General features: G+C 48.7%; 1 protein-coding gene across 3 annotated transcripts in view; it reads right to left on the bottom strand.

Annotated features, from left to right (window-relative positions):
• The window catches only part of SEPTIN9 (septin 9), a 196,577-nt gene that overhangs the window by 163,707 nt on the left and 17,569 nt on the right, over positions 1-15,301 (bottom strand). The window contains exon 1 of one of the 3 annotated variants that reach the window (XM_082442695.1): positions 811-927. The exons of 1 other annotated variant lie outside the window; for it this stretch is intronic. In XM_082442695.1, the coding sequence (XP_082298821.1) occupies positions 811-829 (19 nt within the window). In that variant the 5' untranslated portion in view covers positions 830-927. Of the gene's footprint in view, positions 1-810; positions 928-15,301 lie in introns of those variants that run through there. One more of the 3 variants, XM_082442692.1, reaches the window with a different exon arrangement.

Below are 15,301 nucleotides of genomic sequence, written 5' to 3'. Positions count from 1 at the left end.
GCTAGTGGACCTAGGATGCCAGCACACCTGACGGCATCTTGATACCTAAAAGGTGAATCCGAGTTGCCAAGCTGGGGTGCAGCTAGATGGTCCCATTTGGCGAAGTTCCCGTGCTCCACTGGGTAGAGGAATAACAGGAATTCACGGGAAGAAAGGATGCTGTGACCTGGACCACCAGTCCTGGAGGCTGACCCCAAGGAAATCCTCCACCCAGCCCCCACCCACGCACACAAACGCCCCGCGGAGGTTGTGGGGGGGGTCGGGGGAGGTGGACCACAAAACGCCTGCACCCGCGGCGCCTGTGAAGTCAGCGATTCCAGAGAAGGTGCAAGGGGGGAGGAGGGCGAGCAGGAGGGTCGGCCAGCCCAGGGCAGCGGCTCCCACAGTGGCCCCTCCAGACACCTGAGCGAGTAGTGGCCGACGTACAGGGGCAGGAGACCCTCGGCCAAGGTCAGAATCGGGGCCCAACCGTGCAGGGGTCGGAGGTCTCGAGCACCCGGACTCCCCCAGGCACCTGTGGTCTCGGACCAGCGCGGGCCTCGCGGCCTTGGGGAGGCGACTTGGAGCAAAGGGGAAAGCCAAGTCCGTCGAGGGGCTCAATGCCTCCAGGACCCCGCGATCCCGATGCGGGGTGGAGCTGCGTCAACTGGCCGGCGCGAACGCCCCACACATCAAAATCTGAACCGGGAGCCCGGAGCCCCGCGGTGTCCCCGCCTCGAGGACCCATTCGGCCACCCGCGACCGCCTCCGCTCAGGTGAGACGGGCTCGCCCCGGGACACACCCCTCCCCAATCCGGGCGCGGCGCCCACCTGAGTACGACTTCCTCATGGTGCCGCTGTGGCTGCCGCTCCCAGGAAAGTGAGGCGGCGAGTCCGCGGGCCGCGGGCTCCCAGGTCGCTAATCCCGGGCCGGGAGTGGGAGGGATGGGGGCGGGGAGGACGGGCGGCCCTGCCCGGCCCCGGCCCCGCCCCGCCGCGCGGAGGTGAGCGCTGAGCCCCGCCCCGCGCAGCCCCATACCTGGCGGAGCCCCGCGGGCCGCGCCTCCCGACGCCCGGCCTGGAGAGGCAGCAGCCCTGAGCCCGGCCCTGCGCTCGACCCCAGTTCGGCCCGGGCCCGTCCCCGCGGCCCCTGCACTGCAGCCGCGACGCAAGCAGTCCCAGGGTGGGGGTCGCCAAGGCGACAGCCGTCCTCAGCCGCCACACCCCCCTGGCGCGAATGGTTCCTTCCGGGGCGTCGCCGCCACTTTCTAGTCCGGAGTCCGGGCGGGGCGGGGCCGCGCCAGGTGGCAGCGGGAGGAGGGCGGAGGGAGCGGCCGCCGGGCCGGGCGGTAGCGCGCCGGCACAGCCCCGGGGGTCGGACCGGACGCCGGCTTAGTGGACCAGGGCAGGGCAGGGCAGGCGAGGTACCATATCTGTCCCGCTACTTTTCTGGTAATCAAGAGGGCAGACTGCATTGACTCCTTGAACTGGGGCCTCGGGTAACCTCATCTGTAAAATGGGTGCGTTGGACCAGATGATAATTTCTGTTCCATCTGAGAAATATTGAGCACCTCCCCTGCACCGGGTACTGTGCGCGCACAGGGCCTCGACCTAGGAGAGCAGATACAAGGACACGCGTCTTTACAGCCCGGGTAATATAAGCAGTGAGGAGAGTGTGTGTTCCTGAGCAAAAATTGTACAGAAGAATTCTCTCTGCCTTTGTACCCTAAAGAAATTTTCCATAATAAAACGACTTTTTTTAATGTACAGAGGAAAAAGTGATGAATTTTGTCTAGAGAGTGTTGTCAGAGTTTTACTGAGGTGATTCAAAACAAGGTTTTAAAGAATGAGCAGGAATTTGCCAGGAAGCCAAGATGATGGGGAGGAGAGCTGTTCCTGGCAGAGGGAAGGGTGTGGCCGAGCCAGAGGCGCATAGTATCCCAGAACCTGCGGAGAGAGATACGCTCGGGCAGCGAGGCCCCCAGATGAAAAACGGGGTCGGGGAGCGCCGCAAACTGTCGGCAAGGGCACGACGCTGCCTTCTGCCCGACAATCCAAAGAGTGTACAGGAGACCGAAAGTAGACTTAACGTCACCAAAGCACCCTCTTCCCTTTTCTTTCTCCTTTACTTTCCTTGGGGGTCTAAGCAGCATTTTCATTTCCTGCCAGAGTGTAGAAAACCTGTATAAATAAGAACCGAGGCACATGTGGTTCCGTCAGATTGTCTGTCTCTCCTGTTCCCCTTTGTAAGAAATCTGTCCAGGACTTCCCTGGTGGTCCAATGGGTAAGACTCCGCACTCCCAATGCAGGGGGCCCAGGTTGGATCCCTGGTCGGGGAACTAGATCCCACATGCATGCCACAACTAAGAAGTCCGCATGCCTCAACTAAGGGTCCGAATGACGCAACTAAGAGCCTGCGTGCTGCAGCAAAGATCCACGAGCGGCAACTGACCTGGAGTAGCGAAAATAAATATAAATAAATAAATAAATAAAATTATCTCCTTTAAAAAAAGAAATCTGTCCAGCCACAGACCTGCAGAGGGAGCAGCCCAGCCACGTGACCTCCTCTAACCCCTGGCTAGAGCTGATTGGACCAGAGTGGACACTGGACTCCACCTGGGCCAACCTCCAACTCCTTATCTGGGGACCTGGGGAGGAGGCGAAGGGAGGGGAATAGCCACAGGCCTGGGGAGCAGAGATGAACGGTGAACAGCTGTCCTTGGATTCTGGGATATTGACACTCACACACACACCCCCAAGTGCTGCTTGTACCAGCTCCTGCAAATTTTGCTCTGGCCAAGCCAGAAGGCTGAGCTCTGTCCTCATTCTGGCTAGTAGGCATGGTGATAGCACCCCCGTACTGATGCCTGAGCTTCCCAAGGCCCAACTACCTGTCAAGAATCTGTCTAACGGGATGAACCGGTTTGCAGGGCAGAAATAGAGACTCAGATGTAGAGAACAAACGCATGGACACCAAGGCGGGAAAGTGGCCAGGGGGAGCAGTTGGGGGGATGGGGGGGTGGGAGGATGAATTGGGAGATTGGGATTGACATATATACACTAATATGTATGAAATAGATAACTAATAAGAACTTGCTGTATAAAAAAATTAAATAAAATTCAAAAAAATAACTAATTAATTAATTTTAAAAAAGGAATCTGTCTAATGGGCACGTTAGGGGTTGGTTGTTTCGCTTAGCTCAAGTCAAAAGTGCTCTGGTACACTTCCATCCTCTGAGTAGATGGATCCTGGAGTCATGGAGAACCCTTGGGTGTCCTCTGTGTTTGGTTGGCCTCTCAATGCTAGCATTTCTGCCTGTGAGTCATAATTCACAAGTACCTGGGCACCCAGGAATCAAGACACCTGTGTTGTAGTGATATTGCACATAAAAAACCGCTAAAAATCTGAAGGAAAGACAAGAGAGAGGGAGGGAAGGAGGGGGAATGAGTGTCTTTTCAGGATGCATGAAGGTAAATTGTTTAAGCACGAAATTTTAATTTTATGGACAACTCTGTAAACTGTATGATGTAATCACTTGCCTCAATAAGTATAGTATACCAAATGTTAGTGACCCTTTTTCTCGTGGCTCAAGATCATCTTTTTTTTTTTTTTACACATTTAAAAAAATATATTTATTTTATTGGACTTCCCTAGTGGCGCAGTGGTTAAGAATCCACCTGCCAATGCAGGGGACACGGGTTCAAGCCCTGGTACAGGAAGTTCCCACATGCCATAGAGCAACTAAGCCCATGTGCCACAACTACTGAGCCCGCGTGCTACAACTACTGAAGCCCGTGCGCCTAGAGCCCATGCTCTGCAACAAAGACAAGCCACCGCAATGAGAAGCCCACGCACAGCAACAAAGAGTAGCCCCGGCTCGCCACAACTAGAGAAAGCCTATGCGCAGCAACAAAGACCCAATGCAGCCAAAAATAAATAAAATAAATTTTTTAAAAAAAATTTATTTTATTTATTTATTTAGGCTGCACTGGGTCTTAGTTGTGGCATATGGGATCTTTAGTTGCAGCATGCATGTAGGATCTAGTTCCCCAACCAGTGATCGAACCCGGGCCCCTGGCATTGGGAGCACGGTGTCTTAGCCACTGGACCACCAGGGAAGTCCCAAGATCATCTTAAATGACACGTTTAACCATTACAGATTCACATACTACTACGTTGCTCCTTCACTAAGTGTCCCGAGGCTACCATGCTATCCAATTTTTAAATTGTTTTTCAACATTCAGCTCCCTCACCTACTGTGTGATTTGTGACAAGTCATATAGTTTGTCTCTATTTCCACTCCTATAAACGGGGATTACAATCCCTTACATAGTATGCAAGGCGGATGTAATGATTAGGAAAGTGATGTATATTAAGTGCCTTGCTGTGCTGCTGTCGCTCAGACCTAAAACATGTGGCACTGGCTATGAGAGTGCGAGGTGGGCAGAAGCCTGATTGTCTTGGAGGAAGTTGGCCAGAGCTTGAAGAGAAGCAAAGAGAAAGCTATTGGACGTGGGAAGAAAGGAAACCTTCGTAATTTGGTGGCAGAAAGTTTAGCACAACTGTTGCCTGCAGTAGCACAGAAAATAGACACCAAGTGTATGCAGCAAACCTGATGATCTAGCTAAGAGGGTTTCCAGGCAGAATGTTGAAGGCACTGTAATAAAATTAAAAAGGAAAGGGATGAGCTAAAAGCAAAATATCCAATTCCAAGTGGAATTAGGAGGGAATGCAAAGGACCAGGACAGTCTTTTCAGCCAGCAAAGGAGTCTCAAAGTCAAGGGCTTCAGAACAAAGAAGTCCAAATGGGACTAGAAGATCCTTTGTTAAGACTTCAGAGAAAAATGTCGAGATGCCTCATAAATGCTTTCACAAAGGCTTTCTGAGGATCTTCAGAGCATACCTTGCAGAAAATTCTAAACTCTCAAGGGGATCCACCCACTGCATCCTCATGTGAGGGTAGAGAGGGCTTAACTCAAAAAGTTTTGTGGTGCTGAGCGGAAAAAGCCAATCTGAAAAGGCTATAGACTGTATGATTCCAGCTATATGACATTCTGGAAGAGGCAAAACTATAGACAGTAATCAGTGGTTGCCAAGGGGTGGGGGGAGGTGGGGGAATGAAGAGGTGGAGCACAGGGATATTTAGGGCAGTGAAACTACTCTGTATGACACTGTAATGGTGGATACATGACATGAAACATTTGCCCAAACCCACAGGATGTACAACACCAAGAGTGAACCCTGATGTAAACTACAGACTTTAGTTAGTAATCAAATATCAATATTGGCTCATCAATTGTAACAAATATACCACACTAATGCAACATGTTCATAAGAGGGGAAACGACAAGGGGGCGGTGCGTATGGGAACTCTCTGACTCTCCATAAACCTAAAACTGTTTTTTGTTTTTTGTTTTTTTTAATTTGGCTGTACCACGAGGCATGTGGGATTTTAGTTCCCCAACCAGGGATCGAACCTGGGGCCCCACAGTGAAGGCACCGAGTCCTAAACACTGGACCGCCAGGGAAGTCCTAAAACTGCTCTTAAAAAAGTCTATTTAAAAAAAAGAAAAAGGTTTGTGGGTAAGGTTTTTAATCTCATAGAATGGATTTTAAATTAACACATAGGCATCCCCCAGGTTTTGAGAGGAATTAATTAGGTTCTTTGACTCAGTGGGATGAAGGCAGGACAAAATGAAAAAGAGGATTTTGGACTCAAACTATTAGAGGAAGGAAGCAGGCTGGGAAAGCCGTTTAGTTGCAAACTCAGTTTTCTTATGAAAAAGGAAGTATGACTCAGAGGCAGAGCCAAGGCAGGGAGAACAACCCCCGGGGTGAAGGCCTTGAAGAACGCCCCCCTCACCCAGCACCCATCTGCACTGATTTACAGGACTAGATCCTGCACCTCGAGTCTGAGCATGCACACCATGGTGGGTTAGACTTTCGGGGTCTTGGAGTCGAGTGAGCGTATTCTGCACGTGGGAGAGATGTGAGTTGTTGTGGCCGAGGGCGGGTTGTGTCAGACTGTTTTCCCTGAACAGTCACAACAATATCTCCCGCCCCTCCTGCTCCTCCACATATGAGCTTGGTATGCTTCTCTGTGTTCCCTCCCTTTGAATCCCGAAGGGATTTCTGTTTGATTGTAACCCTTGAACTTGGAGCCCTGAGCCACTCAGTAAGGGTCTGATCACCCAGAGACCTCCGTATTGCAAGGAAGCCAGAGCACTGCGGTGTATTAGTTGTCTATTGCCACATAACAAGTCAGCACAAACCCAGTGGCTTAAAATGACACACATTTATCGTCGCACAGTTTCTGTGGTCAGGAATCCGGGTACAACTTAGCTGGGTTATCAGCTTCAGAGTATCTCACAGGCTACAGCCGAGGTACTGGCGGAGGCTGGGTCTCATCTGAAGGCTCAGCTGGGGAAGGAGCCACGTCCAAGCTCACATGGTTGTTGGCAGACTCAGCTCCCTAAACGCTCTTAGTTGGAAAGCCTCACTTTTTAGCCAACTAGAACTCAGTTCCTTGCCATGCGAGACTCCCAACGTAGCAACTTGTCCATCAAAGCCAGTAAGAAAGATGGTCTGCTGGCAAAATGGACATTACAGTCTCATGATCTGACCATGGAAGTGGCAGCCCAGAGTACCAGGAGGCAGAGTTCACTGGGACCATCTCAGAAGCAACCTGCCATGGGGAGGCCACAGCGGCCGCCCTGGTGGGCAGTCCTGGACTTTGAGTCGTCCCAGCCCAGACGCCAGAAATGAGAGTAGAGAGCCTTCATGCGTGCCCTTACTGCACCTTGAGCATTGTCAGCAGGACTGAGGCTTCCTGCCCCAGCCATGGCCTCTGCCATCTGCCTCCGTTTCTGAACTCTGCTGCTTCTGTTCACTTTTTCTTCTTTCTCTTCTGTCCACTTCTTTCTAGTCCTTTCCCCAGCTGATCCCTCAGGTTTCCAGACCTGAATGGTCAGACTTGGCTTTCGCAGGCCAACTGGGGGCATTGCTTTTGTCTCCTGACCCAAGAGGGGCCGGCTCACGCTGGGGGTGTGGCCACCTTTGCTTCTTAAGCTCAGCTCAGCTGCTCTCTCCCCTGCTTGGCTTAGCATCTCTGCTGCTGACTGTTCTCTGACTTCTGGTAGTCCCCAAGCTTGAACTTGTCAGATGACTGAGGCCTTGCTGCATGTGTACAATTTACGGTAAAGGTGTGGCTGCACTGACGTTCTCCTATGCAATGTGGGAATGTACGCTGCTCCCACCTTTCCAGAAAGCACTTGGCAATAAAATTTAAATGGCTTTTAAAAAGTGCCCATGTGCTTTGTTCCAGTAATTATACTGCTTTCTCGTTGGTTGATTCAATATATATTTCTTGATTACTCATTATGGTCCCTGCCCTCTAAAGCTTATACTTTAGTAGGGGAAACAAACATTAACCAAATAACCACATAAGAAGGCACAATGAGGGTATACACTAAAAGGTTCGCAGCTGGTCTGGGGTCAGGGAGGGCTTCCCTGGAGAAGGGCAGATTGGGCTGAGGCCAGGAAGATGAACAGAGATTAACCAGGAAAAACAAGGGGAAAGAGATTGCAGGCAGAGAACAGCAAAGGCCCTGTGGTGGGAGGAAATATAGTCCATACAAGGAACCGGAAGAGGACCCAGGAGGCTGGGGCCCTGAGAGGCTGGAGAGATGGTGGAGGAACCAGGCCTGGTAGGCACGGCAAGGTCTTGGATTTATCTTTAAGATAAAGATCCTACAAGAAAAGGGAAGTCATGGAAAGGTTCTGAGAGGGGAAGAGTGGGGCTGACATGACCGGATTGGCATTTTGAAAATGAGGCTCTAGATGAACAGGGGGGAGGACTTCCCTGGCGGTCCAGTGGTTACGACTCCATGCTTCCACTGCAAGGGACAGGAGTTCGATCCCTGGTCGGGGAACTAAGATCCCAGGTGCCGCGTGGTGCGGCCAAAAAATTGAAAAAATAAATAAATAAGTAAACAAACAAATAAATAAATAAAAATAGACAAACAGGGGAGCGACAGGAGGGGATGAGAGTCCAGCTGGGTGCCTTAAAGCAGTGTTCCCAGCACGAAGAGATGGTGGCTTGGACCATGATGGGGAGATGGACAGATGTGAAGAGGGAAATTCCAGAGTATCCAAGAGGAATTCTGAAGAGAAAATCACCGGGACCTGGGGACGGGCTGTATGGGAGGCCAAGAGAGAGGGAGGTGACGGGGTGGCTCAGGATTCTGATGGGAACAGCAGGATGGCAGGTGGTACCCTCGGCAGAGAGAGGAAAGAATGACAGAAGACCGGCTGGGTTCTGGGTACGTGGTGCTGAGGAGACTCCAAAGCATCTAAGGCGTCAGGGTGTGTGGTTTGGCGCCAGAGGTGGGGTCTCAGCTGGGGAGAGGTGGGAACTGAAGTGCGGGAGGGGACACGAATGCCCAGACCCTGCCTAATGGAACCAGCTCGCCAACAAAAGGCAGACCCAAAGGTGCTGGCAGCAGTCTTACTGACAATACCGGGAGGTTTAAAACAAGCTAGTGCTCAAGGACAGGTTGAGATTTAAATAATAACAGTTCTCTTAGTTGGCAGAAGAGCAGACACAACTCTGAGGACTTCAGGAAATGTTTTGGAACTCACGGGGGATGGTGGTCGCACATCATTGTAAATGCTCTAAATGCCACTGAATTGCTCACTTTAAAATGGTTATTTTGTGTTATGTGAATTTCACCTCAAGAATTTTTTAAAAAAATATTTATTTATTTATTTAGGCTGCGCCGGGTCTTAATTGTGGCACTCAGGATCTTCGTTGCGGCACGCACGCGGGATCTAGTTTCCCGACCAGGGATCGAACCCAGGCCCCCTGCGTTGGGAGCGTGGAGTCTTAACCACTCGACCACCAGGGAAGTTCAAGAAATTATTTTTTTAAATGAAGGCTATAAGGGCTATATGCACATAAAGATTTTACTTGTGTAGAAAATAGAAACATAAAACATATAATTTAAAACAAAATTTTTTTAATTTTCTTTTATTTACTTTTTTTGGCTGTGTTGGGTCTTTGTTGCTGCGCGCGGGCTTTCTCTAGTTGCGGCGAGCGGGGGCTACCCTTCATTGTGGTGCTCAGGTTTCTCATTGCAGTGGCTTCTCTTGTTGCGGAGCATGGGCTCTAGGCGCACGGGCTTCAGTAGTTGTAGCACGTGGGCTCAGCAGTTGTAGCTCGCGGGCTCTAGGCACACGAGCTTCGGTAGTTGTGGTGCACGGGCTTAGTTGCTCCGCGGCATGTGGGATCTTCCCGGACCAGGGCTGGAACCCGTGTCCCCTGCATTGGCAGGCGGATTCTTAACCACTGTGCCACCAGATAAGTCCAATAAATTATTTTTTTAAATGAAGGCTACAAGGGCTATATGCACATAAAGATTTTACTTGTGTAGAAAACAGAAACATAAAACATAATTTTATAATAATCAAAGAAAAACATAAAAATAAAGGAAAGCAATACATTGAGCGCCAACAGCACTGCCCGTCAGTCATGGGATTGTGGGTGTCTTGTTCCCTTTATTGTACTTTTCTGTGTTTTCCATAATGAACATATATTACTTTCATAATCTAAAAAAAAATAGATATACATGCTATGTATACACATATGGACAGGAACATATCAATGGATAATATTATTTTTATCCATGGACACATTTTTTTGAGGTCAATGTTGGTATATTGTAAAAGCCTCTTTGTTTTATCTTGAAATCTTTTACAACTAAACATATTGTTATTAGGACCTAAAGCAGGTTCTTTTTCTTCTAGATTTGGGCCATTTGGCCTGCCAATGTTCAAAGCACCTTTAACCACTCATTTCAGATGGGCAGTTCCCATGTAAGTCCTCATTATAGAGAATCTATGACATGCAGTCTGAGGTTACCCAGTGCACACACAGTAGGATTTCCGTCCCCATGAAGCAGGTGTTTGGGCCTGTCATTGGCTGAGTCCCACAGACCATGAAAGCCAGGGCTGACCCCCAAATCCTGGGACTCAGACTCCCTTGGTCTCCCAGATCAGGCCTCAAACAGTGACTGAGCCTCTTCCAGGGAGAGATCCATCCTGGATTCACACAAAGTGCTTCCTCAGAGGAGACGCTGCCCTCCCTCACCAGCAGCCTGAGGAAGGGGCGGCTCTTCTGGAAGATCAGCCTGGGCAGCGCAGACCCTGATGACGCCCCCATTGCCCACACTTCTTCAGGGAAGCCTTCAGTGGCACCCCCGGGCACAACCACTAACTATCCTCATGTAGCTACTGCCTGCCTCCAGGGGCGGGGTGGGGGGGTGTCGGGGGCAGCGGCGGTGGGGGTCGGCATAAACCATAATGTTCACAGAAAAGAGAGCTCTGAGGTTACAAAGTGGCAACACTTATCATTAAACAATCCTGCTGGGCTGCTCTTCGTTGCAGGACTTCTCAGAGCCTTTAATATGCTCATAGATGCTGCGAGTCTCCATCTCAGGGTTGCAGCATGCAGCATTTCCCAAGCTCATTGGACTCCAGGACTCTCATCACAGGGCCCCTTACCGTTCCATGGGACGTCCTTTGGGAAAGGATGCTTGTACACCACACTTGGTCAGATGGGGGCAGGGAGGGCACATCTCAGCCAGGGCTAGACACACACCTTAGAAGACTCTTCTGAACCTTGGCCCTTGTCCCCTCTTGCTGGCCTTGCCTACTCCTACTCTATCCCTCTACTATCCCACAGGAGAAGGAGTCAGGATGAGCTTTCTGATGGGAAAACTGCATCCCAGGAATGAGGAAGGGGAGGGACTGACATTTCACCAGCGCCTTTGGCTCAAGGGGAAGCTGGGAATCTCCAAGAAGCCTCTAGAGGAGAGCGCAGGCAACCCCCCATCTTGGGTCTTGTCTTCAACACTGCCCATCCTGTTCACTCAATGGCAAGCACATTCCCACCCACCCCCACCTCCCGTGCCTTTGCTCCTGCTGTCCCTTCCCCTGGGAACACCCTTTCCAAGGACTCTAATCTGGTCTTTGGAACAGGATGGAGTTCCTCCTCCTCCTCCTCTTCTTTCTCCTCCTCCTCTGTGGGGCTTCCCCTCCCACGGGGAGGTTTCCTCTGACCTTATCTCTGTAGCAGGGAGAAGCTAGAGTTATCTCCCTCCATTGGAATCTCCCAGGGAGCTTTTACAGCCACCCACTCAGGCCCCGCCCCAGGCCCATTCGATCAGAATCTCTGGGACAGAGCTTTTACAATGCTCCCTGGGCTGAGCCCACGGGCCTGGTGGCAGGAAGCCAGAGGTCTGGGCTGAGATCCCAGCACCGCTGGCTCTCAGCACTATGCCTTCGTGCACGACCCCAAACCTCTGTACCTCAGTTTCCTCATCTGCTCCGTGGGGATAAAGATGCCTGTCCTGGACTGTCCTGGGGTTGGGTGACGCCCCTGCGTCCCCACGTGGACGGTGAGCCAGGTGTGCAGAGGCGCTTGATACACATTTGATGATGGGGTGAAGGGCAGCCGGTGGGAACGGGCCCCACGCAGGACCCGAGAGGAAGGCCAGGTGTCTCCACTTGTCATGAGAGCAATCGCGGTACAGTTCCCCAGAGTAAGTGAATCTTCATTTACTTTCATTAAAAACATAAATAAATATAGGGCCTGCCAGACAGGGCCAGTGAGAGTGTTGGGAAAGAGCTGGCAGCCCTCAGAGGCTGCAGCTGAGCGTGGCCGAGGGTCACGGAGGGGAGTCGGTGGTGGTGGGGGGACATGACCATCCCCGCAGCGCCTTCTGGCTCTCCTTGGCAAACCCACAGTCCTCTTGTGCTCTCAGTGTCCCTCATGAAGTTGCCAGATAAAATACAGGATGTCCAGTTAGCTCTGAGCTTCAGATAAGCAACAAATAATTTTTGTAGTATAAGTATGTCCCATGTAGTACTTGGGATATACTGATGCTAAAAAATGATTGTTTATCTGAGATTAGAATTTAACCGATCATCCTGTAATTTTCCTTGCTGAAGCTGGAAACCATGTGGCCTCAGCTCCCAGACCTAGACTAGTAGCCTTGCAAGGGAGCTTTGATCATCCCCACATTCAGGGTTCCCAAACACCAGGCTGGGGACTGAAGCCAGCCTGTGACAAGTCCTGACCTGTCAGAGGCAAAATGAGACAAGCGAGCACAATGCAAAGAGGTAAGGTTCTGGGGTTCTGTTTCTGGCTTTTTTGGTTTTTGCTTTTTTTTTTCAAGTAAAGCTGAAGATGTTCAAAGGACTGGTCTTTATTCTGAAATTTTCCCTTCCTACATGTATAAATGTCCTACATGAGAAAAAGTCCTTAAAAAAAATAAAACAATGGTGGGACTTCCCTGGCGGTCCAGTGGTTAAGACTCTGCTTACATTGCAGGGGGCCCGGGTTCGATCCCTGGTCCAGGAGCTAAGATCCCACACGCCCGCATGGTGCGGCCAATAAATAAATAAATTTTTAAAAATAAAATAATGGTAATAGGAAGTAGTGTGTGTCTTTTAAAATTTATCTTTTTGGCAAAATGAAGACATAGCCACTCCATCTTAAAATCTCCAGTTAAAAAAACAAACAAAACTGGACTGTGAAATCCCAAAGCTAGGGGCAGTAAAATGATTGTCTCTACACCAGAGTCCGGTGGGTTCGCCCCTCCCCAGGTCCTGTCAGAAGTTACATTTCTCTGCTCCCAGCTGCCACTTCCCACCTTTCCAGCCCTTCCCCCCTGCTCCCCCTAGCCCCCACCCCCAAGCCATGAGGCCTGGCTGTGCCCTCCTAGCTGGGAACCTTGGAAAAAGCCCTTGACCTCTCTGATCTTTTGCTTTCTTGACCTTGGGATGGAGACCATGACCCAGGCCACAGGGTTGCTCAGGATCGGGTAGAGGCTGCACAGGTGTATCCACGTGCTGTGTTCTTCACGTCGTACACTTATAATCTGTGCACTTTTCTAGTGTCAATGCTATAATTCAATAAAATCGTTTATTAAAAACTAACAACTAAGTTCAATTAGCAAAGAGGCTTCAAATAGAGAGAAACTGACATGATTTATCTTGCTAGGAAATGTTATTACCTCCAACTTTTAAGTGGGAATAGTAATTTATTATTTGTTGCCTGCATGCAGCTGGCAGAGCCCACCACTATGGAACAAAAATGTTCAGCTGAGCTCACATTTGGGTCAGTTTAATGAGGTTTTACTTTTTAAAATTGACATTCAAACCTATTACATTCCAGGAAACTAAAAATTTACACTGGTTTTCCATTTTTAATGGGCTTACAATAAAAGGAAACATTTAAAGCTCAAAAAAAAAAATAGATGGCACTTAAAGTTCATTTTTCAAGTCATCCCATATAGACATAAGAGACAGAGAAAGACACATAAACTATAAAAAGAGAAACTTAAAAGACATAACCACAATAAAAACTAAGACACCCATCTCCATGTAACAGACACTAAATGAAGCAGGGACTGGAGCCACACTTGGCACAAGGGCTGGAGCAGGGCTCTCAGCTGTGTACCTGGAGAAGCAGGAGGAAGCAAGCATAGCTTCCAAGCCATGACACCCAGGGACTCAGCAACTGGGTCCCCAATATGCCCAACATCCCCCCAGGAGATGGGTTCTCTGAGCCAACAGGAAATGACTTCACTGTTCTGGACTGGGACCACCAGGAGGCCAAGTGGAGGCCACTGGAAAATGGGGGAAGGTGGTGGAATGGGGGAGGATTGAAGAGAAAGAAACATCTACTCAAGATGAGCCTACAAACCTGACGCCCCAAACATGGGCATAGTTAATGCTAATAAAGATTATCAAGAAAAATCAACCATGGAGATATGAAATCATTCCATAAGAAATGGAAATAACAGAGGAATCTGAAAATGATTTTCAAATAAAAATATGTAGGATTATCAAATAAAATTTTTTAATTATGAAACCCAAACTGGCTTAAATGAAACAAAAATAGGTGGTCTTGAAAAAGAATCAACTAGAAATCCCAGAGGTAAAAGGTGTGATTATTGAAATTAAAAACTCAACAGAATACACTTGGTTGGACACACTGAAGAGAGAATTAGTTGGCAGATATTACTGAGAATGCGGCTCAGAAATAAATAAGTGAAACAGACAAAATAAGAAGTTACAGGTAAGAAACACAAGGGTGGATCAAGAAGCTTCCGAATATGTCTAACAGGGACTTCAGAAGATGAGAATAGAAGGAATGATGCAAAAATAATATTCTAAAAGATAACAGCCAAAATCTTTTGAACACAAAATGCAGCACATGATAAATAAACATCAATTCACACTCAGATACTGAATAGTGAAACTGTACCACATCCAAGGATAAAGAGAAAATCCAAAAAGGTAACAGAGACAAAAAGACAGATTATCCACAAAGGAATGAATAAAATTCAGCAGATTTCTTGTAGTCTGGAGAAATATTTCCAAGGGCTAAAGGAACACAATCGTCATCCTAGAATTCTATAGCCAGCTAAACTATCATTCAAGAGTGAGAGTACAGAACAGACATTTTCAGACTTGCAAAGTCTAAGAAAGAGTTCCCCTACCGCAAACCACCCCTGAAAGATTTACCAAAGGGTGAACTTTAGCAAGAAGAAAAGTCAACCCAGGAGGAAAGAGAAGACTGCAAGAAACAAGGGTGAACACAGAAACATACCGTTTGATTTAGTACACGTTGATTGTGAAAATAATAACTAATTTCATGTGTTATAAACAGTGGGACTGAAATTCTAAAAACAGTAACAAAGACTATGAAGGATTATGTTCAATGGCAAGTTCAAGCTTGCAAAGAAGGAAAGAAATACTGAATAACCTTCCACTTTGTTATAAAAATTTATAGTTAAATATCTATATTTAAATACCGAGCAGGAATTCCCTGGCGGTGCAGTGGTTAGGACTCCACGCTCTTACTGCCAAGGGTGTGGGTTCAGTCCCTGGTCAGGGAACTAAGATCCCACAAGCTGCGCAGCATGGCCAAAAATAATTAATTAAATAATTAATTAATTCCTACCAAAAGGGTGCTTCCTGCAACTTCCAAACAGAGAAGAAAAAGAGAATGTTGAAACCCTTATCAATCCAACGGAAGATAGGAAGGGGAGGCAAAGCGTCATGGTAAATAGGAAACATAAAATTAAACAACAAAGTCCAAATATATCAATAATGCAGAATGATACGAACAGCAAGATTGACACACAATTCTAGGTATTCCTTATGGATATTTATACATGTTAAAAAATATATAAAATTATATTGGGCTTCCCTGGTGGTGCAGTGGTTGAGAATCTGCCTGCCAATGCAGG

Source organism: Balaenoptera physalus, assembly GCF_965194825.1.
Source record: "Balaenoptera physalus genome assembly, chromosome: 20".
NCBI classification, from domain to species: Eukaryota; Metazoa; Chordata; class Mammalia; order Artiodactyla; family Balaenopteridae; genus Balaenoptera; species Balaenoptera physalus.
Note: the sequence above shows the minus strand (reverse complement) of the source record. Positions and strands in the feature narration are given on the sequence as shown.